Source organism: Carcharodon carcharias, chromosome 12 (assembly GCF_017639515.1).
Source record: "Carcharodon carcharias isolate sCarCar2 chromosome 12, sCarCar2.pri, whole genome shotgun sequence".
NCBI lineage: Eukaryota > Metazoa > Chordata > Chondrichthyes > Lamniformes > Lamnidae > Carcharodon > Carcharodon carcharias.
Window position 1 is genome coordinate 67,107,732 of NC_054478.1, and position 23,388 is coordinate 67,131,119.

General features: G+C 41.8%; 1 protein-coding gene across 9 annotated transcripts in view; it reads left to right on the forward strand.

Annotated features, from left to right (window-relative positions):
- LOC121284934 (activin receptor type-1-like) overlaps positions 1-23,388 on the forward strand; it is a 166,441-nt gene that overhangs the window by 76,069 nt on the left and 66,984 nt on the right. For 5 of the 9 annotated variants that reach the window (XM_041200874.1, XM_041200880.1, XM_041200871.1 and 2 more), the window contains one exon: positions 21,166-21,429. The exons of 3 other annotated variants lie outside the window; for them this stretch is intronic. In XM_041200874.1, the coding sequence (XP_041056808.1) occupies positions 21,166-21,429 (264 nt within the window). Of the gene's footprint in view, positions 1-9,871; positions 10,242-21,165; positions 21,430-23,388 lie in introns of all 9 variants that reach the window. One more of the 9 variants, XM_041200876.1, reaches the window with a different exon arrangement.

Here is a 23,388-nt window from a genome sequence, read left to right on the forward strand (position 1 = left end):
CTTGCCATTTTAACACTCCACCCTGCTCTCTTGCCCACATGTCTGTCCTTGGCTTGCTGCATTGTTCCAGTGAAGCCCAACGCAAACTGGAGGAACAACACCTCATCTTCCAACTAGGCACTTTACAGCCTTCCGGACTGAATATTGAATTCAACAACTTTAGGTCGTGAGCTCCCTCCCCCATCCCCACCCCTTTTCTGTTTCCCCCTTCCTTTTTTTTCCAATAAATTATAAAGATTTTCCTTTTCCCACCTATTTCCATTATTTAAAAAAAAATAAAAGAAAAACCCCACTAGAGCTATACCTTGAGTGCCCTACCATCCATTCTTAATTAGCACAATTCGTTTAGATAATATCACCAACTTTAACTTTAACTCCTATGTGTTCTATTGTACTATTGTCGTTGACATCTTTTGATGATCTGCTTCTATCACTGCTTGTTTGTCCCTACAACCACACCCCCCCCTCCACCTCTTTGTCTCTCTATCTCTCCGCCCCACACACACACCTTAAACCAGCTTATATTTCAACTCTTTCTTGGACTCGAACTCAAGTTCTGTTGAAGGGTCATGAGGACTCGAAACGTCAACTCTTTTCTTCTCCGCCGATGCTGCCAGACCTGCTGAGTTTTTCCAGGTAATTCTGTTTTTGTTTTGGATTTCCAGCATCCGCAGTTTTTTTGTTTTTATTCCATTTTATTGTTCTTGCCAAAATGAACGATTTCATATTTGTCCATGTTATATTCCATTTGCCAGATCTTTGCCCACTCACTTACCCTATTTATGTCCCTTTGCAGCCTCCTTATGTCATCTTCACAATTTACTTTTCTTCCTATCTGTGTCGTCAGCAGATTTAGCAACCATTCCTTTGGTCCCTTCATCCAGGTAATTTATATAAATTGTAAAAAGCTGAGGCCCCGGCACTGATCCCTTTGGCACACCACCCGTCACATTCTGCCAACCAGAAAAGACCCACTTAAGCCAACTCTCTGTTCCCTGTTAGCTAGCCAATCGTCTATCCATGCCAATATGTTACCCCCTATACCATGAGCTTGTATTTTACAGAATAACCTTTGATGTGGCACTTTATCAAATGCCTTCTGGAAATCTAAGTACAGTACATCCACCGGTTCCCCTTTATACACAGCACATGTGACTCCTCCAGATAATAAATTGGTGAAACATGATTTTCCCTTTCGCGAAACCATGTTGACTCTACTGATTGCAATGAATTTTTCTAAGTCTTCTGCTATAATGTATTTAATAATAGCTCTAACGTTTTCCCTATGACAGATGCTAACTGGCCTGTAGTTTCCTTCTTTCTGTCTCCCTTCCTTTTTGAATAAAAGAGTTACATTTGCCATTTTCCAACCTAATAGAACCTTCCCCGAATCTAGGGAATTTTTGAAAATTACAACCAATGCATCAACTATCTCACTAGCTCCTTCTTTCAAGACCTTAGGGTGAAGTCTATCCGGACCTGCAGATTTGTCAGCCTGCAGCCCCAACAATTTGCTCGATACCACTTCCCTGGTGATTGTAATTTTCCTGAGTTCCTCCCTCCCTTCCATTTCCTGATTTACAGCTACGTCTGGGCTGTTGCTTGTGTCCTCTATAGTGAAGACTGAGCAAAATACCTATTTAATTCATCTGGCATTGCCGTACCCTCCATTATCAATTCCTCAGACACATTTTCTATAGGAGCAATGCTCACTTTGTTATATTATTGGCTAGCTTTCTGTAATACTCTAAGTTTTCCCTCCTTATTAATCTTTTTGTCATTCTTCGCTGTTATTGATGTTCTTTTCAGCCTTCTGACCTGCCACCCATCTTTGTGTAATTATATGCTTTCTCTTTAAGTTTGGTAATGTTCAACTTCTTTACTTAATCACAGATGGTGGGCCCTCCCCTTGGAATATTCCTTTCGCATTGGAATGTATATATTCTGTGTATTCTGAAATATCCCTTTACACATCTGCCACTGAACCTCTATTGACCTCTCCCTTAACCTCATTTGCCAGTTCACTTTAGCTATCTTTGCTTTCATGCGCTAATAATTGCCCTTATTTAAGTGTAAAATACTAGTCTTGGACGCACTCATTTCTCCCTCAAAATGAATGTAAAATTCAATCATATTGTAATCACTGATACCCAGGGATGCCTTCACTGAGGTTATTGATTAATCCTATGTTGTTGCTCAATACCATGTTTAGTATAGCCTGCTGTCTGGTTGGCTCCAGAATGTGCTGTTCTAAGAAACTATCCCAAAAACCATTCTTTGAACTCTTCATCTGGGCTACTTTTACACATCTGATTTTTCCAGTTTCTATGTAGATTAAAATTCCCTGTGATTATTGCTGTACCTTTCTGGCAAGTTCCCATTATCTTTTCTTTTATACTCTGTCCTACTGTGCAGTTACAATTAGGGGGCCTGTACACCACTCCCACAAGTGACTTCTTGCCTTTGTCATTCCTCATCTCAACCCAAACCATTTCTACATCCTGGTTTCCTGGACTTCGGTCATCCCTTTCTAATGTGCTAATACCATCATTAATTAACAGAGCCACCCCTCCACCTAATTTTCAGTCCTTCCTAAATGTCATGAAACCTTCAAAATTCATGTCCCAATCTATGTAATCCTGCAGCCATGTCTCTGTAATGGCTATCAGATTGTACTTATTTATTTCTATTTGCGCTATCAGTTCATCTTTTGTTTCGAATACTATATGCATTTAGATACAGAGCCTTTAGTTTTGTCCTTTTTATTATTTTTGTAGCATCTAGTCTTATCTGCTGATTTACTATTAGATTTGTACTCTCTATCCCTTCCTGTCACGGTCTGTTCATCATTTCCCACATTAATACCTTTTTCTCTTGCCTTGTCCTTGCTCCTGGGTTTACCGCAACTTCCTTAATTTGATCCCTTGCCCCCTCTATTCAGTATTCACTATTCAGCCCTCTCTACTTTGCTAATTAGGTGGCTCTGCAAGGACACCAGCCCTAGCATGGTTCAGGTGTAGATCATTCCAATGGTACCGATCTCACTTTCTCCAGAACTGGTGCCAGTGTCCCCACAAACCGCAACCCAGTTCTCCCACACTAGTCTTTCAGCCACACATTTGTTTCTCTAATCTTATTTGATTTATGCCAGCTTGCATGTGGCTCAGGCAATAATCCATAAATTATTACCTTTGAGGTTCTGCTTCTTAATTTGGTGCCTAGCTCCTCATGCTGACAATGCAGAACCTCCTTCCTCATCCTGCCTATGTTGTTGGTGCCTACATGGCCATGACCGCTGTATCCTCCCCCTCCCACCGTGAGTTCCTGTCCAGCCCTGAGCAGATGTCCCAAACCCTGGCACTGGGCAGGCAATGCAGCTGTCTGAACTCTTGTTCTTTGCTACAGTGTCCATCCCCCTCACTATACTGTCCCCTACAACCACTACATTCCCTACTTGAATGGCTTCCTGTACCATATTGCCATAGTCAGCTTGCTCATCCACCCTGCAGCCCCTGCTCTCATCCAAACAAGCTGAGAGAATCTTAAGCCTATTAGACAACTGCAGAGGCTCACACTCCCACACTCCTGTCCTCTGGGCCCCCACTCCCGCCTCACTCGCAGTCATATCCCCCTGACCTTTGCCACTGACCAAATCAGAATACCCTATCCTAAGTGGTGTGACTACCTTGTATAAAGCATCTAGGTAATTTTTCCCTCCCTGATGTGCCACAGAATCTGCAGCTCAGCCTCCAGCTCAGTGACTGAGCTGAAGTTCCTTTAGCCGCAACACTTACTGCAGATGTGTTTGCCTTGGATCACATCATCTGTCCTGCCATCCTTGATGTGTTTTAGACAATTACTTAAATATATTAATCAATTATTTATATTGCTTTCTTATATTTTGTTAACTTTACCACCAATTTGTGTACTATTTTAAACATTAGGCTTAGAATAGAACTTTCCCACTTACTAGATACTCACCAAGCAGCTAGCTCCTTTCCCTGTAATGCAATTCTTACAGCTTACCCTGTCTAAATTGCCAGAAAGAAAGACCTTAGCCTGCTTACACCATACTTTCCAGTTACTGTTAATTACAGACTAGATTAGATTTTAAGAGCAAAGTTTAAGAACAAAATTAACACTTAAAACTCCCTGTCTCACCAAACTCCAAGTCTTCACTCAGTTAGCTCGGCTGTGCTCCATTTGCCTTGGCTGTATGTTGAAATAAAATGAAGAAAACTAATATCCCTCATTATCTTAACATCGGCAGCAACTTGCTTATAAAGCACCTTTTAACACAGAAAAAAGTCCGAAGTCATTTTGGAGGAGCATAATCAGACAATGATTAGGACACATGATTAAAAGCTTGGGCAGTAACACCTTTAAAGAGGAGAGAGAGATGGACTGGTTTAAGGAGGGAGTTCCAAAACTTCAACCCCAGGTGTCTGAAGGTACAGCTTTCAATCATGGGGCGAGGGAAATGGGGTTGCGTTAGTCATCCAGAAGAGGGATATAGAAGATAGTATGCCGACATTCAGCTCTATCTCACCACCATGTCTTGACCCTGTCATTGATGCTATTTGTCCAATATCTAGTACTTGATGAGCAGAAATTTTCTTTGACGTAATATTGAGAAGACCAAAGCCGTTTTCTTCAGTGCCTGACACAGACCCTGCTCCCTAGCCACTGACTCTATTCTTCTTCCTGGAAACTGAGGCTGAAATACTGTTCACAGTATAGCTATCACTGCTTATTCTCATTTCCATAACATCACCTGACTTCACCCCTGCCTCGGCTCACCAACTGCTGAAACCCTCATCTGTGCCTTTTTACCTCTAGACTTGATATTTCCACACACTCCTCCTGAATGGTCCCCCACATTCTCACCCCATAAACTTGAAGTCATTTAAAACTCTGCTGTCTGTGTCCTAAATTGCATCAAGCCCTATTCATTCAATATTCCTCTACTCATTGACCTACATTGGCACCTGATTTAAGCAATAATATTTTTTAAACTTTGTCATTCGAGTTTTCAAATCACTCCTGGTCTCAAATCTTCTCCAGCTGTCCAACCCTATCCACATTCCTCGAATTCTGACCTCTTGAACACCCCTGAATTTTTTTTATTCTTCCACCATTGCTGATTGTGCCTTCCACTGTCAAGGCTCTAAGCTCTGAACACAAAAGTGAAATACTGCAGATACTGAAAATCTGAAGAACAAAAAATACTGCAATAAACTTAACAGATCAGGCAGCATCTGTGCAACAAAATAGATTTAGCTTTTCAGGTCAGTGATGTTTCATTGGAACATCCCTGAAACTCTCTCCTTAAACCTCTCCAGCTCTCTTTCCTCCTTTAAGGTCATCTTTGAAACCTACTCCTTTGACCAAGCTTTTAGTCATCTGCCCTAATATCTCCTTTGTGGTTTTGTGCCAAATTTTCTTTGATAACAGAAACATAGAAAATAGGAGGAGGAGTAAGACATTTGGCCCCTTGAGCCTGCTCCACCATTCAATATGATCATGGCTGATCCTCTATCTCAATGCCATACTCCCGCTTTCTCCCCATACCCCGTTAGTGTCTAGAAAGCTATTTCCTTCTTAAATATATTCAATGACTTAACCTCCACAGCCTTTTGTGATAGAGAACTCCACAAGTTCACCACCCTCTGAGTGAGGAGATTTCTCCTCATCTCAGTCCTAAATAGCCTACCCTCTATCCTGAGACCATGACCCCTTGCTCTCAGCCCCCCAGCCAGGGGAAATATCATCCTGCATCCAGTCTGTCCAGCCCTGTTAGAATTTTATACGTTTCATTGAGATCCCCTCTCCTTCTAACTCCAGTAAATACAGGCCTAGTTGACCCAATGTCTCCTCATATGACAATCCTGCCATCCCAGGAATCAGTCTGGGATGCTCCTGTGAAGCACCTGGAGATGTTTTACTAAATTGAAGGTGCTACTTAAATACATGGAGTAGAAAGCTAGAGATAGATGAGCAAGGCCAAAGTGAAATCTAAACGAGGATGAAAATTTCACATTTGAGTATTTGCTGGCATGGGAGCCAATGGAGATCAGAGCACAAGGATAATTGGCGAATCAAGTTGGGATACAGGCAGCAGAGTTTTGGATGATCTTAAGTTTCAGGAGGATGGAAGATGGGAGAGGTGGACTGAGGGGTGTGGTAAAGTGCTATTACAGAGGTGTAAATAGGTGGTCCTTGTGCTGTAAAGGATATTGGGCAAGGTGGGGGAGGAAGAGAAGCTCAGCTTAATCAAATAAAATGCACAGGTTGCATATAGTCTGCTTTAACCTGGAAGAGTAGTGAGGGAGGGGCAGAAACTGGTGATTAGGGAATTGAGTTTGTGGTGGGGACTGAAGACAGTGGCTTCAGTCTTTCCAATATTTAACTGTAGGAAATTCCCACTCAAGGACTGGATGTCAATGAGCATTTTGATGACACAAAGGCATTGGATGGATCAAGAGATGTGGTGTGAGGTAGAGCTGGATGTTATCAGTGTGCTTGTGGAAGCTGACATATGTTCTGGTTGTGGAGTTTCCAAGCGGGAGTATTTTGATGAGCAAAAGAAAAGGGACAAGGATAATCTTGGGGGGACTTGAGGTAACGGGAGAGAAGAGAAGCCATTTGGGGATTCTCTGGCTATGACTTGATAAGTAAGAGTGGGAACAGATGATTATATTCCTGCTCAGCTGGACGATGGAGAAGAGGTATTGAGGAACAATGGTCTGGTCAACTTTGTCAAAGGCTGCAGACAGGAAGAGAAGGATGAGGAAGAGAAGGATGAGGAGGTTTTAGAGCATATGGCCACAGTCACATACAATATCATTTTTGGCTTTGATCAAGCCTTTTTCTAGAACGTGACCTTCCCAAAACCAACACCCCGTTCCACCATTGAGACAAGCACAAGACCTCATGGCAGCACCAACGGTCCAAACACTGGCACTTGCTCAACTACAGCATTGTTCAAGCAAGGGATTGGAGCGGTGTCCACATGACCTGTGCCATGGCAGGTACTGATGATGGCTGCACCGATCACCACCTTATCCAATCTACTATCTCCATCAGCCTGGTCCCCAAACATTGGAGGCAACCGAAGCAATGCTGCAAGAAAATTAACATTGAAAGTTCAAAGATTCCACCAAGGTAGCCCTTTTCAGTCAGTGCCTCACTGCCAACCTCTCTATCTGTAGCCACAAAGACCTACAGTATACTCCTAGTACACGCCTGACCCTAAAATTCACCATAACCAGCATCTGCAAAGAGGTCCTTGGCGCCTCTACCAGGAAACATTGTGACTGGTTTGATGAGAACAATCAAGAGATATAGGACCTAATCAAGCGTAAATGCAGAGCTTTCATTGTCTGGAAACTCCTTCATGGCTCAAGAGAAAAACAGCAGTCCTACAGGTGGCTGAAGGCAGCATTAAACCTGTGACATAAAGAACAAATGGTGGGTAGAAAGACTGCAGTAGATCCAATGACTCATGGACATCAGCGACATGCGTGGCTTCTTCAGCGCTGTCAAGTCTATCTATGGCCCAAGCTTTGCTGTGAGGGACATGTCATTAATGTACCTGACACCAGAGTCCCAAAGCAACTGTTCTACTTGGAACTTGGTTGTGGCAGGAGATCCTCAAGAGGACAGTGAAAATATTTTAGGAATGTACTCAAAGGACCCCTGAAGAGATCAAACGTTCCTACCAACTCATGGGCTTGTGGCCATCCTAAATGGAGAAGGCTCAGTTAGGAAGGTAGTGAACACATAAAGAGTCTTCAGGAATGTGCAGAGGCAAAATCAAGGCATCAGAGGGAGCGCATAAACCTCCAAACAAACCATCTACCCAACCCTTCAAACATCACCTGCCCTGCATATGGCAGTCACATTGAACTTACCAGCCATCTCCAAACTCCTCAAATTTCAGTGGAAGCAAGTCATCCACAATCTCAAGGAACTGCCTAAGAAAATGGGTTCAGTGTTATGGGCAGGAGTGGAAATGTCATCAGAGTGATTAAACATGGATTTGGAGGAAAAGTAACATCGATTTGGGAGATGACAGCACGTCAAAGACTTCAGGGAAGGCAGGAGGTTGAGATATGGAAAATTAATCAAGATTGTTTTTGGATACTGAATGTCGTCTGTTAGATAATTGTAGTGTCAAGGGTTAATTTAAATATATAAATACAGTCTACATCAGTGATGTAAAGTTTACCAACAGCCTTGTCTCCAGCAGTCTGTCAACCCTAACCAAGGACAACCTCATCTAAGACCCGTAATGATAATATTTCTAATCTGCCTGTGCTAAGGATTTAAATGGACGTTATGCCAGATGGTTTCCCCATGTATCATAGCCTAGCATTTCTTCCCCTAAGCAATATCTAAAGTTTTATCAGAAAATGACTTGTGCAATGTCCTTTTTTGAGATGTTCTTCTATACTACATTCATGAAAGCAATATTGAGTTAACATGTGAATTTGAAGTGTTTCAAAGGGATTGAGTGCAGATTTAAATGGTGTGCATATTTAATGGCCACAGAATCACACAGGTCCAGTCAATTCCCAAGATGCAGTCACTACAATCACTTCTTACTGGATCGTGGGATCACCTATCTCTAGAGTTAACTGGAAAATTTTAAGGTAGTTTCAGAAGGTTACTTCTTACTGAAAAGAGAGATGTATTCAATGGTTTTAAAAATGCTTGTGTACACAGCGTTGATAAGTTGGTTGACTTCAACTTTGGTAAACTTCAGGTTAAACTAAGTGAACAAATGATGTTCGTGGAAAGTATCTATTGTCTCAAGGCTGCAAGTTGCAATAACAAAAATGTTGGAAACCTTGAGCTGTTCAGGCAGTTTTAGAGAGAGCAGATGAGTTAACATTTGGCGTGTTTTCACTTCATCAGACCTGAAATTTTAACTTGCCTGTTTTCTCCACAGATGCTACCTGATCTGTTTGATTGTTTCATATTTATTGTTTCTGTCTTCGATTTTTCACATCTCTAAATTTTCCATTTTGCCCTGCATAGATGACTGTGTTTTGTGTGCAAGTATGGAAAATAGTGCCAGAATTTGATTCCTGTCAGGAATTTGTTCTTTTAAGGGCATATGTACAAAGAGAGTGAGAATTGATTTAACTTGAATGAAACTTGGAAATTTTCATGCAATACAATTCCTTTCTATTGCAATTGGGCTGAAATATTAAAACAATGAACACAACAAAGCGATGTTTAAACTTCATAGGTGGCTGCAAAGTGCCCTTACTCAGGTCCATGTTCAACTAAATATTGGCCACAAAATTGAATACTGTCCACCTTTTTAATGTCCATAGTCACATGTTAAGTTTTAGCCATTTAAACAGGTTTTGTGGGTACTTTCACAAAGTATGATCTTGTAGCCCATAATATCCAATATCCTCATGCTTGTACTGAGCTGATCAAATTCAGCAGTAACAATGACCATACAATAGCTGATTTTGTTCTTTTTCACCCTCCCCCTTACATTTGTTTAAAAAACATTAAATCTCTAACTTTTCCCAGTTCTGATGAAAGCTTACAGATCAGAAATGTTAACTCTCTGCAAAGATGCTGCCTGTCCTGCTGAGCATTTTCAGCATTTTCTGTTTTTATTGGCTAGATGGAAGGTGATTAAAGGTATTGAAAAGTGATGGTGAATGTGCTAAACGGAAATTGTTTCACATACACCATAGCAACAGCATTACCCCCATCAGCCCTCTCTCTGGTACCTCATTGAAAAGCTCAAACAAGTTGGAAACACAATTTGATCTTAATAAATCTGTGGTAACTGCATGTATTGTCCCTCCCTCCTGTCAATCATGGGTCATGTTATGTACTGCAGGGGCTTCAACCAGTGAGCTCTTAGCATGGGCAATCCAGGGGACAGAGTCTTCCGGACGAGAGATCGGGTCTAGATGCAAGCACTCCTAGATGCCTCTGTAATTAAGTTTGACTGTTTCTTTATGAAACCTGCCTGCTCCATCATCACATTTTACGACGAGGGTAAAATCGACTTTGATTGTGCATCTCGCACTGTTACTGTGAGTAAAGCGAATTTTAGAAGCTACTTACCAGTCAAGCTGCTCTTTGGAAGAATCGATCCATATGATGCTAATATTGAAGATTGGAGCCTGTATATTGAGCGCCTTGGATTTTACTTTGTAGCAAATGAAATAACCGCCAAAGAAAAGCAGAACACGATTCTCTTAAGGGTACGTGGCAGTAAAACATACAACCTGATTTGCATAAAAGCAAAATACTGTGGATGCTGAAAATCTGAAACAAGAACAAAAATTGTTGGAAAAACTCAGCAGGTCTGACAGCATCTGTGGAGAGAAAGACAGTGTGAACGTTTTGAGTCCGTATGTCCGTTCTGAAGAAGAGTGACACGGACTTGAAATGCTAACTCTGTCTTTCTCTCCACAGATGGTGTTAGACCTGCTGAGTTTTACGAGCAATTTTTGTTTTTGATTTGCAACCTGACTGATCTGAGCGTGCCCAATTCCAAGTCGTGTAGTGAATTAGTGGACCTGGTGAAAGCACATTTCTAGCCAAAACCGTCCGTGATAATGCAGCGCTTTAAATTTAATTCGAGTTCGTGCCCCAGGAGAGTCCATCACAATCTATGTGGTGAACTTCAAGCAGTTATTGGAACACTGCGACTTTGGAAATGCATTAAACGATATGCTGCGGGACCAACTGGTATGAGGAATCAAGAGCGACATCCTACCTTCCCGAAATCAATATAGACTTTAAGCGCCCTCACCATGGAAGGCACTGCAAAATACTTGCAGGCTTTGTAACACATGTACAATGGCGCCGTGCTTCATGTTGGGTGGGAACCTGCTGCTGAGCGTGGCGTGAAAACCAGACCTGCAGAATTAAAGCGTGATTCAATATCCACTGTAAGCAATGCTTCATCAATGACTTCAAATTGCTATAGATGTGGAGGTAACCAGGGAGCAGATATTTGTAAATTCAGAAAGGCAGGATGTTATTATTGTCATAAGAAGGGACATGTGGTTAGGCAATGCCGAACAAAGATGAAGCATCCTGCAAGACAGCAAACAAACATGATCAAGTTAACGGGTACAGCAAAAGCTGAAGCTGTTGATACTGATGTGTATTCCCTGTATAATATAACTGTTGAGAAAACTGAACCTATTACGGTGATAGTTCAAGTCAATGAGAAGCCACTGCTTATGGAAGTGGATACTGGTGCCTCAACTATGGTGGTTGGAGAGCACACTTTCAGGTACCTTAATGAAGGAAGACAGTCAACAAACTTGGAGCAGACAACAGCTAAGTTAAGAACTTACAGGGGAGAATCTATTCAAGACAAGGGCATTGCCAGTGTCCCAGGCTGTTACAAGCGACAGACAGCCCAACTGCCTGTGATAAACATAAAAATGGGGGGGGGACCCAGTCTTTTAGGTCGAGATTGGCTACAGAAGATAAACCTCAACTGGGCTAAGATATTTCACCTAAAATCAGATGGAATTCCACAAGATTTAGTGCTATTATTAAATTCCTTTAAATTCCTCGCTGGTGTGTGCGGAACAGATTAGAAATTGGATGAACAGAGATCCAATATTGTTGAAAGTCAGAGACTTTGTTTTGCAGGATGGTCAAACTTGCCTGGGTCTGAAAAACTGATACCATTCCATGTCAGAAACACAGAATTAATTTGTCAAGATGGAATTTTGTTGTAGGGTTCAAGAGTTGTGGTACCATCACAAGGTGGAGAGCCACTCTTGACAGAGCTCCATGGTGCACGTCCCAGCATATCAAAGATGAAAATGTTTGCGCGAAACTATATATGGTGGCCAGGCATTGACAGTGACAGTGAAAGCATGGTCAAGCACTGTCAGCAACAACAGAAGTTGCCTGTTTTGGCTCCCATGCATCCGTAGGAGTGGCCTGATCGACCCTGGGTTTGACTACATATTGATTTATGTAGGAGCGTTATTTGGATAATGGACCAGTCTCTGCGTCCAGCAGGGTCCACTGCTGAAATTTTGCACAGACACCATGTCAGTCAACTACACTGTGCGAGCTTTACTGTGTTAAATTTTTGATTACTCTGGTTCCACAATCCCTTCCCCTGCAAATTCGGAAACACCAAGTGTGCGCAGATGGTGTTTCATTAATAACTTCGGTGTTGAACCTGTAATCGAATGTGGTGTTAGTTGCAGATGCATATTCAAAATGGGTGAATGTACATGAAGTCAAAGTGCCAATGTCGAATGCAACTATTGAGAAGCTATGTCAGCATACATGGCTTACCTGAAATTGTCGTTTCTGATAATGGTACAGCCTTTACCAGCACCGGGTTTCAGAAATTTATGGATTTGAATGGAATCCACTATATAAAGAGAGCTGCTTGGCATCCCTCAAATGGTCTAGCCGAGAGGGCTGTACAAACTTCTCAGCCTGGTATGAAAGTTATAGGAAGGCACTCTTAAGTTATCATACAACTACACATTTGACTTTGGGTTCAAACCATTGGAGTTATTAATGAAATGTCTTCTGCATTCATTTTACAGTTGGTGTTTCAGAATTTAGAGGGGAAGATAGCACGGAACCAGAATAATCAGAAATTTAACAGTGACATTCAGTGTAGATAACACGGTATACGTGCAAAATTTCAGCAGTGAATCCTGCTGGTCTCTGGGAGGCATTGTTTCAGAGACTGGTTCATTATCCTTCCAAGTACAAGTGGGAAATAGAAGCATCCGTAAGCATGTAGATCATAAACAACGACAGCCCAACAACTGACTGATCAACCTGTGATTATTGTTGAACCATTGACTCCTGAGGTGTGTGACCAACCTAGAACAGACATTCCAGATGTTTCAGAGGAGTTGCCAAACCCTGAACTGCCCCATTCCAATGATGTGTCTCATAGGGCAGCTCCAGTTCCTGTCCATCCTGATCAGGAACCTCCAGTAGTAGAGTTACGCTGCTCTAGACGTATATGTAGAGCTCCTCAAAGACTTGATTTATAATCACTTGAAATTGTATATACGTTTGTTGGAATTTCAAATGTGTTTTGTAAAGAGTAATTGTTAAAAGAAACTAATGTGGGGGGGGGGGGGTAAATGGAACTATGTATTGTCCCTCCCCCCTGTCAATCATGTGTCGTGTGATGTACTGCGGGGCCTTCGACCAGTGAGCTCTTGCACAGATGATCGGTGGTGGGGGGGGAGCAGGGGGTGGATTCTTCCAGATGAGAGATCAGGCCTAGCATGTGAACACTCCTAGATGTCTCCATAATAAAGTTTTACTACTGTTTCTTTACAAAACCTGTCTGTTCCATTGAGTTATCACAAAATCCATGCTGGTTTTCCTTATTTAACCTACATTTGTTCAAGTGACTGATTCTGTTCCAGCTGTTTCTTAAAAGCTGTCCCACTACTGAGGTGAAGCTGACTGGCCTGTAGTTGCTGGGCTTATCCTCATACCCTTTTTTGAACAATGCATCACAGCAAAATCTACAGAGTCTATTTAAAGAGTATCAGTGAAATATAGCAAACAGAATTCAGGACCAAAACTGCAGTAATGCCACCTGATAAAAGCAGGGTGATTTGTCCAGCAAAATGCAGTGAGTGGAGGATATTGCATACTATTACATGCATAAAGTCAATTACCACTTGCAGTAGTTTGGTTTCCAGCTGTCATTGATTGGTGAATAACCAGATCCTCTCCATTCTGGCTGGGGTTTGTGATCTCACTTCTACATTCATGTTTGATGGGCTGAATAGGTAACATCCTTGCCTCTGAGTCAGAAGGTTGTATTCAAACCTCACTCCTAGAATTAAGCACATGATCTCAGCTGATGCTTCAATACTAAGTGTAGTAATTATAGTTCTGATAAACGTAGGGCTGTAGCTTGAAGAATAATCCTGTGTTGTAAGATCTCATGATCTGTGTAAAACAATGTTAGTGGCACAGGGAACCTCTAGGAGACAGGTCTTCTTTAGTTATGGAGTTTGATGCACACATGTATTTGCTGATATTGTCTTGTAAATAAAGTTAAATGTGTCCACCAAGAAAAGTTGCCTGGAAGATCAACTCTATAACAAACTGGCAATGAGGATATATCAGATCTGATGCTGTACCTTGCCCAGCAATTGTGAGTATCTAAGATAATTAAGAAGAAAGGAAGGTATACTTATCCCAGACGCCACAGTTTGGCAGGATCGACCCCTTTGAACCAACCACAGATGACTGGTCTCAATATATAGAATGTCTGGTGTTCTCCTTTCAAGCCACCAAAATCATGGGGGAAAGAAAAGAGGAGAGCGATTCTCCTGAGTATTTGTGGGTGCAAGACCAACAGTTAAATTCGAAGCTTGATGGCCCCCAGTGCCCCAAATTTGAAGACCTTCAGTGAATTAGTAGACCTCGTTAAGGGACATTTTCAACCCAAGCCCTCAGTCACAATGCAGAGGTTCAGGTTACATTCAAAGAATAGAGCCCAGGGGAAATCATTGTTACCTATGTGGCGAAATAAAAACAACTAACAAAATATCATGATATCGGTGAAACCCTGAATGACATCTTCAGTGATTGTTTGATATGTGATCTGGTATTCAACAAAGATTGCTGGATGAAGAGAATCTTGATTTTAAGAAAGCATTGGAAATAACGCTTGCGATGGGGAGCACTGTAAGGGATTCATAATTGATTCAAGGGGCACAACATGGCACTGTTCTCCTAGTTGGGCAGGAACAGTCAACCGAAAGTGGCGCAAAAAGCCAGGACTCCACCAAGAAGTGGGAAACAGTCCCCACTAACCAAAAATGAGGAGAAAACAGCTTAGCAGCACAGCTGAAACTAATTTTTATCAACGTGGAAACAATCATACTCCTAATGATTAGCAATTTAAAAAGGTAGAGTGTTATTTTTGTCACAGAAGCGGACACATATTGAAACAATGCAAAGCGAGATTAAAACAGGTTTCCAGACAACAAATGAAGTCCAATGAAATATACAGTGTGGAAGAACCAGAAACAACCAATTCTGACATTTATTCATTATTCAACATGAAAATTGGAAAGACAGAGCCAATTACTGTCACATTGCAAGTGAATGGTAAACCATTAAAAATGGAAGTAGACTTGAGTGCCTCTACCACTGTAATAGGAGAACATATTTTCAGATACTTAAATAAAGTCATCAACAATTAAGTTTGGAACAAACATCTGCCAAGCTGAAAACATACATGGATGATGAAATCCAGGTAAAAGGTATCACCAGAGTAATTGTTCATTATAGACACCAATCAGCACAGCTCCCAGTGATAGTGGTAGAAGGTGAAAGGACCAAGCCTTCTAGGTCGCAATTGGCTGAAAGAGATTAAACTGGTCTGAAATCTTCCATTTGGGAGTAGTGGGACTGTTAGAGCTGTTTTTTTAAAAAATGACACCGTCTTCAAGGATGAACTGGGAAAAATCCAAGGCCTACAGGCCCAGTTTTATGTGGAACCAGAAGCAAACCCTCGCTTCTTGAAAGCAAGACGGGTGCCATACACCCTGAGAGAGAAGATTGATGAACCGGCTTGAGAAGCTGGGTGTCATAAAAGTGGTTCAGCTCTCAGAATGGGCAGCACCCTTAGTCCTTGTCCTTAAACCAGTCCAGACTGCCTGGGTCTTTGGGAATTATAAACTAATGGTCAACAGGGCAGCCCAACTGGACAGGTACCGTATTCCCAAGATTGAAGACCTCCATGCCAAACTTGCAGGAGGGACAACGTGTACAAAGCTTGACATGAGTCACGTATGTGAGCAACTGGAGCTGGACGATGTCTCCCGAGAATTTGTGACTATAAATACCCACAAAGGGTTATATCAATATATGTGCCTGCCCTTCGGTGTTTCCTCGGCCTGCTCCATTTTTCAGAGGATGATGGAGAGTTTGCTATAAGGACTACCTCAAGTCGTGGTCTACCTGGATGACATACTAATAACTGGATTCACGGAAGAGAGACACTTGGCTAAACTACAGGAAGTCCTGAAATGATATTTTTGGAGCTGCAGTGTGCCCAAAGAAGGAAAAATGCACTTGTCAGGCAAATGAAGTCACTTATTTGGGCCACTGTGTAGTTGCCCAATGGGTACACCCTGTTGAAGAGAAGGCTAAAGCAATTAGAGAGGCATCTGCACCCAAGACACCTGAACTTAAATCATTTTTGAGGGATAGTAAATTATTATGGCCAATTTCTACCAAATTTATCAATGGTTTTAGCCCCCCGACATTCACTGCTAAAGAAAAACCAGCATTGGTTTTGGGAGTCACCCCAAGAAGAAGCCTTCATGAAAGTAAAACAGCTCTTGCACTCATCAAATTTGTTAGTGCATTATGACCCTACAAAGGAATTGGTGCTAACTTGTGATGTGTCCCCCGAGGGAGTAGGAGCGATACTGCCTCATAAGATGGTTGACAGTCCGATAGGCTATGTATCCCGGACAGTTATCACAGCTGAAAAAGGATATTCTCAGATTGAAAAGGAAGGCCTGTTGATTACTTTTGGTGTAAAACAAATTCCACCAATATGTGCATGGGCGACACTTCACGATCGTATCAGACCACAAACCATTTTTGGGTCTGTTTAGCGAAGAAAAGGCTATACCTCCCATAGTTTCTGCACGAATACAAAGATGGGCCCTAATACACCTTTGTACATAAACCAGGGATTCAAATGCTGATACCCTAAGTCACCATCCTTTGCAAGAGAACAGTGACCATGTCCCAATTCCCCAAGAGCTTATGTTAGTGATGAATTTCCTGGATTCCTCACCAGTCTGTGCCAGACAGATAAGAAACTGACGATCCAGTCCTATCTCGAGTGAGAGACCAAATGTTACATGGTTAGTTCCAGGAACCAAAATCTGATCAATTGAAGCCATTTTTCAACCGAGGACATGACATAAGATGAGCAGTCAAGATGGTATTCTATTATGGGGTGCACGAGTGGTAGTTCCTTCACAATGAGGGAACTGCTCTTAGTAGAGCTGCACATTGCCCATCAAGGAATCTCACGAATGAAGACAATAGTGTGAAGTTATCTTTGGTGGCCAGGAATCGACAGTGATATTGAGAAGGTGGTAAAACACTGCAATGTCAACAGCTACAACAGTCGCCGGTGGCAGCCCTCTTACATCCATGGGAGTGGCCCGGAGACCCTGGGTAAGATTGTACATAAATTACATTGGTCCTTTCCTTGGAACCATGTTTCTGATAATAGACATTCATTCCAAGTGATTAAACGTTTGAGGTAAAGTTGCCAATGTCGGGTGCTACTATGGAAAAGCTAGGCCAAAGGTTTGCCATCCATGGATTGCTGGAGGTAATCGTCTCAGATAAAGGAACTGCATTTACGAGCCCTGAGTTACAATGATTTGTCAGCACCAATGGTATCAACCACATGAAGGCCGGACTGTACCACCTGAAATCTAACGGACTAGTGGAAAGGGCAGTACAAACTTTTAAGGTGGAAAGAAAAGTTAGCAGGTGAATCGTTGGAAACTTAACTAGCTCATTTCCTATTTCACTGCAGAACAACCCTTCATACTATGATAGGTGCAACACCTGCAGAATTACTGATGAGGCGCCATCTTTGAACAAGACTAAGCCTGATACTTGCCAATTTGGAGGGGAAGGTGGAGAAAAGTCAAGGGAACCAAAAAAGCGACTCATGATTTGCATAGCTGTGAGCATCAATTTACTGTTGGAGATGCATATATATAAAGAATTTTGGTGGAGACCGAAGTGGCTACCTGGTAATGCAAGCTGTTTGACTGGACTATTGTCGTACCATGTGGAAGCGAAGGGCTGGATCACCTGCAAGCACGTGGATCATTTAAGAAAAAGGGAGATACCCCAACAAAATGATGTTCCACCTGTAACCATTGCTGATCCTGTGGTTCCTGTTGCAGTTGCTCAACCAAGGATAGACATGTCCGATGTCTCTGTCAGAGTGGATGACACTGAACCTAACAAGGTACTTGATGTTAATGCAGTCCCAGAGGATGTGGTTCCTGTCAAAGAATTGGAAGTTGTGGAGCTACGACATTCCGCACAGATCAGGAAACCACCTGATAGAGAACTTGTAATTTCATGACCTGTGTAAATATTGTAATGTCATGAAATAAATATTCTTGTAAATACAAAATGTACAGAAAGGTTAAAGGGGGAGTAATGTAGGACTGTAGTTTTAAGAATAAATTCCTGGTGTTGTAAGATCACATGATCTGTGTAAACTAATGAGTTAGCAGCATGGAGAACCTCTAGGATAGAGGAGCTCTTTAGTTATTGAGTTTGATGCACACATGCAGTTGCTGCTGTCTTATAAATGAAGTTACATGTGTCCACCAAGAAAAGTTGCCTGGAAGATCAGCTCTATAACACTAAGAGTGTACTCTGTAAAGAAAAAACTTGCATTTTGGGGCATCCTGAAAATGCTACATATATGCTGTACAGCCAAAGATTTACACTTGAACTCTGGGCTTTATTGTAACGTAGGAAATATGGCAGCTAGTTTGCATATAGCAAACTCCCATCAAGGGCAATGAGATGAACTATTTGATGATATTAGCTGAGGAATAAATTGCCCTGCCCTTCAACGATTGACATGGGATGCTCAACATTCACATGAGAGGGCAGCTGTGCCACTGAGTTAACATCTCATCTGAATGGTGGCACCTTCATCAATGCAGCTCTCTCTCCCTATACTGCCCTGAAATGTCAGCCTGGATTTTATGGTCAAGTTTCAGGACTGCGACTTGAGCCCATGCCCTACTGTCCCATGTGAGAATGCTGCCACTGGGCCGTGAATGACACTTTATTGCTTGTGGATGCTTGCAGTCACACTTCTCTATGTTACATGGGCTGTGCTTCAGAAATAATTCATTGGCTTTGAAGTAATTTGAAACATCCTGAGGAAGTGAGAGGTGCCATATAAATGAAAGTTTATTGAGCCTTCCTAATTGCTGACTTGAGGGTCATTAATCGAAATTTATTTTTCTCCTGCTGCACTATTGCAATTTCACCAGTTTTTATTCTGTGGAAACACCAGTTCTGTTTTGGTTTGATAGAAACATACATATTTTGTGGTAGTTATACAGGAGTGAAGATATTTTCAAGTTCTCTGATGTATGTGTTAATTATATTGGATAACAGTACAAAGAAACTCTATCGCTGGTAGACCTGGGGTGGAATCTTGTGGATGCTATGGGTGTCTAGGCAGCCAGCTGGAGACTTGGCAAGAACCACACATTGCCTCTTTTTGGAAAGGCCTGCCGCATCTTGTGCCTCTCCAGCTCTTGACAGGCCAGTGGCGGGCCTTCACCCTACTCTCCTCGGACCCCGCCCAAACACCACCACTCACCCCCCACCCACCCAACATTAAGTTAATACCAGCAGCAGCAGTAGGATGAGGACCTTAAGTGAGCATTAGTTGCCCACATAATGGCTTCAATTGGTGATGGGCCGGAAAGGCTGCCCACAGGCCTACCCACCCTTGATTTAATCAGGATGGAGGTGGGAAGGTGGAGGGGTCCCCGCCTGTCACCAAACCCCTGCCACCAAACTCGCCATGCAGGAGGGCACAGGATTTTGCCTTTAGTCTGTTGTGGGTTATGGAATCAGGATCCCCAATCCATAACTTGTGGCTGCAGTGGGTAAATTGAAACTGGCAGAAATCGGCACTTCTGCCTTGAATACTGTAATTTTGAAATGACCTAAACACGATCAGACATGAATTGGAGCTAAATTTGGGACTTATTTAGTTAATAATCATAAAGAATAATCTTAATGTCCAAATGATGCATAGCCGCAGGGGACCTTGAAGTTGGAGAACTGGGAAAGAAATGAAATGTGTGAAATTTGTAAATAAATCAGATCATTTTAGAAAAAGGGTAACTAACTTTATGGATCTTTTTGTGATCAATTCAAAAGCACTGGCAAGCATAACCATGCAGCAGTTGCATGGTTACATTTGCTGACGTAAAAAGCCATGTTGGAGCCCAATAGTAGATGCTTCTTTACTGATATTTATATAATTACTGCTGTCTTTTCTAGTTATTAACAAAATTTTTCTGGCCCTGAACATGCCCTCCACCCCTCTGATGGGGCCCCCCTCCCCTCCCACCAATCCCTACCGCCCTGACCAAAATTGATGCGTTTGGCCACTGGACTCCCATGGTCTTGAAAGAGCCTCACTTCCTTACTCCTGAAACTCCAATTTTGTTTGGAGATATCCAAATTAGCTTCTTCTCAGCTCCCCTTCCATCATTACGACCATCATTCACTAAAATCCATCCAATTGAAACACAAATAATAGTCACCAATCTCTAAATTGTCACAGTCTGTTAACATCAGTGCATGACAGGAGTAAATTAAAGTAGCCAGGAAAATGCCCCCCCTTTTTTAAAATCATGCACCTGCTTGTCTTGCGTTCCAGTGTGGAACATGTAGGTTGCAGGTTGTCCTGTTACTACAATCTCTGAAGTTATTCAAGACAGTTCTCTGGTATTGGAAATCAAGTCCCGTGAGGCACAAACTTTTATTCATAGTGGAAACTGGTTTAGGAAAACTTAAGGACCCTAAACAATACAGGTTGCACTTTTTCAGAACTTGTTACTGTGTGGCTGTGTTCTTGTGCATCATTCAATTAAATTGTTGACTTTTTTGAACATTTTTTCTATCTCCATCTACATATTACTTTACCTCCCGACTCCCAATCTACAGTTAAAGTTTTGATCTGTGACTTTTGTAAGCAAAAAGATTAAGACTGCTGAAATTATTTTTGATTAGCGTTTTGTACGAGAAATGGTTGCCTTGTGTGAAATAAAGTAACAAAGAACCAAATTCAAAATACTAAAACATGATGTTTATTGTTTTTAAAATAATATTAGGATGAAGGCTGAAAGCGTTATTTAAATTAACCTATAAGTATTGTTGTTTTGAAACATTTGGAACGTAAAGGATACAAACTGACAGTTAAAATTGAGTTTTGGTAGATCTTGTGCTAACGCAATACTTAGTTATATTTGCGAGTTGTCATGGGCTTAATTGACTGATTACTTAAATTTCTCCAAAGGCTCAACTTATTTCTGAATTTTGTTTTTACAGATGAGGAGCCAAAATTAAATGCAGGCTTCTATAAATGTGTGTGTGAAGGGATGTTTTGTGGAGGAGAGGACCAGTGTGTAGGGCAGCAGTGCTTTGCTTCACTGAGTATAAATGATGGTCATCCAGTTTATCAAAAAGGTTGCTTCCAGGTTTATGAACAGAGTAAGCTGACGTGCAAGACTCCACCATCAGCGGACCAGACAGTAGAATGTTGTCACGGCAATTTGTGTAATATGAACATTACAGCTCAATTGCCACCTAAAGGTAAAACTGATTTTTAAATACTGGACCCTGTCAAAAACTGTGATCTACTTATGTAATTGCCAACTGTCTGTGTTTAGCAGACATGACATTTACATCCCTAATTCACACTGTGCAACAGTGAAGACAAAGTAGGTGTGTATAGAACAAATGCAATGTGATACATTGTGTGGTGAACTGAACGACTTACAAAATTGTGAACTTCTCTGCTATTTGCGAATAATGCAAATTGAGTCCAAATGCTTAGATTTCATTGTGTAAATTTTAGCTGGGAGATATTGGCCACAGAATTGAATACTATCCACCTTTTTAATATCCATAGTCACATGTTAAGTTTTAGCCATTTAAACAGGTTTTGTGGCTACTTTCACAAAGTATGATCTTGTAGCCCATAATGTCCAATATCCTCATGCTTGTACTGAGCATGACAGCCTCAAATTCAGCAGTAACAATGACCATACAATAGCCGATTGAGAGACTTTCCCTTTTGTTCTTTTTCACCCACCCCCTTTCATTTGTTTAAAAAACATTAAATCTCTAACTTTTCCTAGTTCTGATGAAAGCTTACAGATCAGAAATTTTAACTCTCCGCAAAGATGCTGCCTGTTCTGCTGAGTATTTTCAGCATTTTCAGTTTTTATAAGCTACATGGAAGGTGATTAAAGGTATTGAAAAGTGGTGGTGAATGTGCTAAATGGAAATTTCACATACACCATATCGACAGTATTACCCCCATCAGCCCTCTCTCTGGTACCTCATTAAAAAGCTCAAACAAGTTGGAAACACAATTTGTCCTTAATAAATCTGTGGTAACTGCATGTATTGTCCCTCCCTCCTGTCAATCATGGGTCATGTGATGTACTGCAGGGGCTTCAACCAGTGAGCTCTTAGCATGGGCAATCCAGGGGACAGAGTCTTCCGGATGAGAGATCGGGTCTAGATGCAAGCACTCCTAGATGCCTCCGTAATTAAGTTTGACTGTTTCTTTATGAAACCTGCCTGCTCCATCATCACATTTGATGACGAGGGTAAAATCGACTTTGACTGTGCACCTCGCACTGTTACTGTGAGTAAAGCGAATTTTAAAAGCTACTCACCAGCCAAGCTGCTCTTTGGAAGAATCGATCCATACGATGCTAATATTGACGATTGGAGCCTGTATATTGAGCGCCTTGGATTTTACTTTGTAGCAAATGAAATAACTGCCAAAGAAAAGCAGAACACGATTCTCTTAAGGTTACGTGGCAGTAAAACATACAACCTGATTTGCATAAAAGCAAAATACTGCGGATGCTGAAAATCTGAAACAAGAACAAAAATTGTTGGAAAAACTCAGCAGGTCTGACAGCATCTGTGGAGAGAAAGACAGTGTGAACATTTTGAGTCCGTATGTCCATTCTGAAGAAGAGTCACACGGACTTGAAATGCTAACTCTGTCTTTCTCTCCACAGATGCTGTTAGACCTGCTGAGTTTTACCAGCAATTTTTGTTTTTGAACCTGATTTGCAACCTGACTGATCTGAGCGTGCCCAATTCCAAATCATATAGTGAAATAGTGGACCTGGTGAAAGCACATTTCTAGCCAAAACTGTCCGTGATAATGCAGCGCTTTAAATTTAATTCGAGTTCGTGCCCCAGGAGAGTCCATCGCAACCTATGTGGCAAACCTCAAGCAGTTAATGGAACACTGCGACTTTGGAAATGCTACGGGACCAGCTGGTATGAGGAATCAAGAGCGACATCCTACCTTCCCGAAATCAATATAGACTTTAAGCGCCCTCACCATGGAAGGCACTGCAAAATACTTGCAGGCTTTGTAACACATGTACAATGGTGCCGTGCTTCATGTTGGGTGGGAACCTGCTGCTGAGCGTGGCGTGAAAACCAGACCTGCAGAATTAAAGCATGATTCGATATCCACTGTATGAAATGCTTCATCAACGACTTCAAATTGCTATAGAT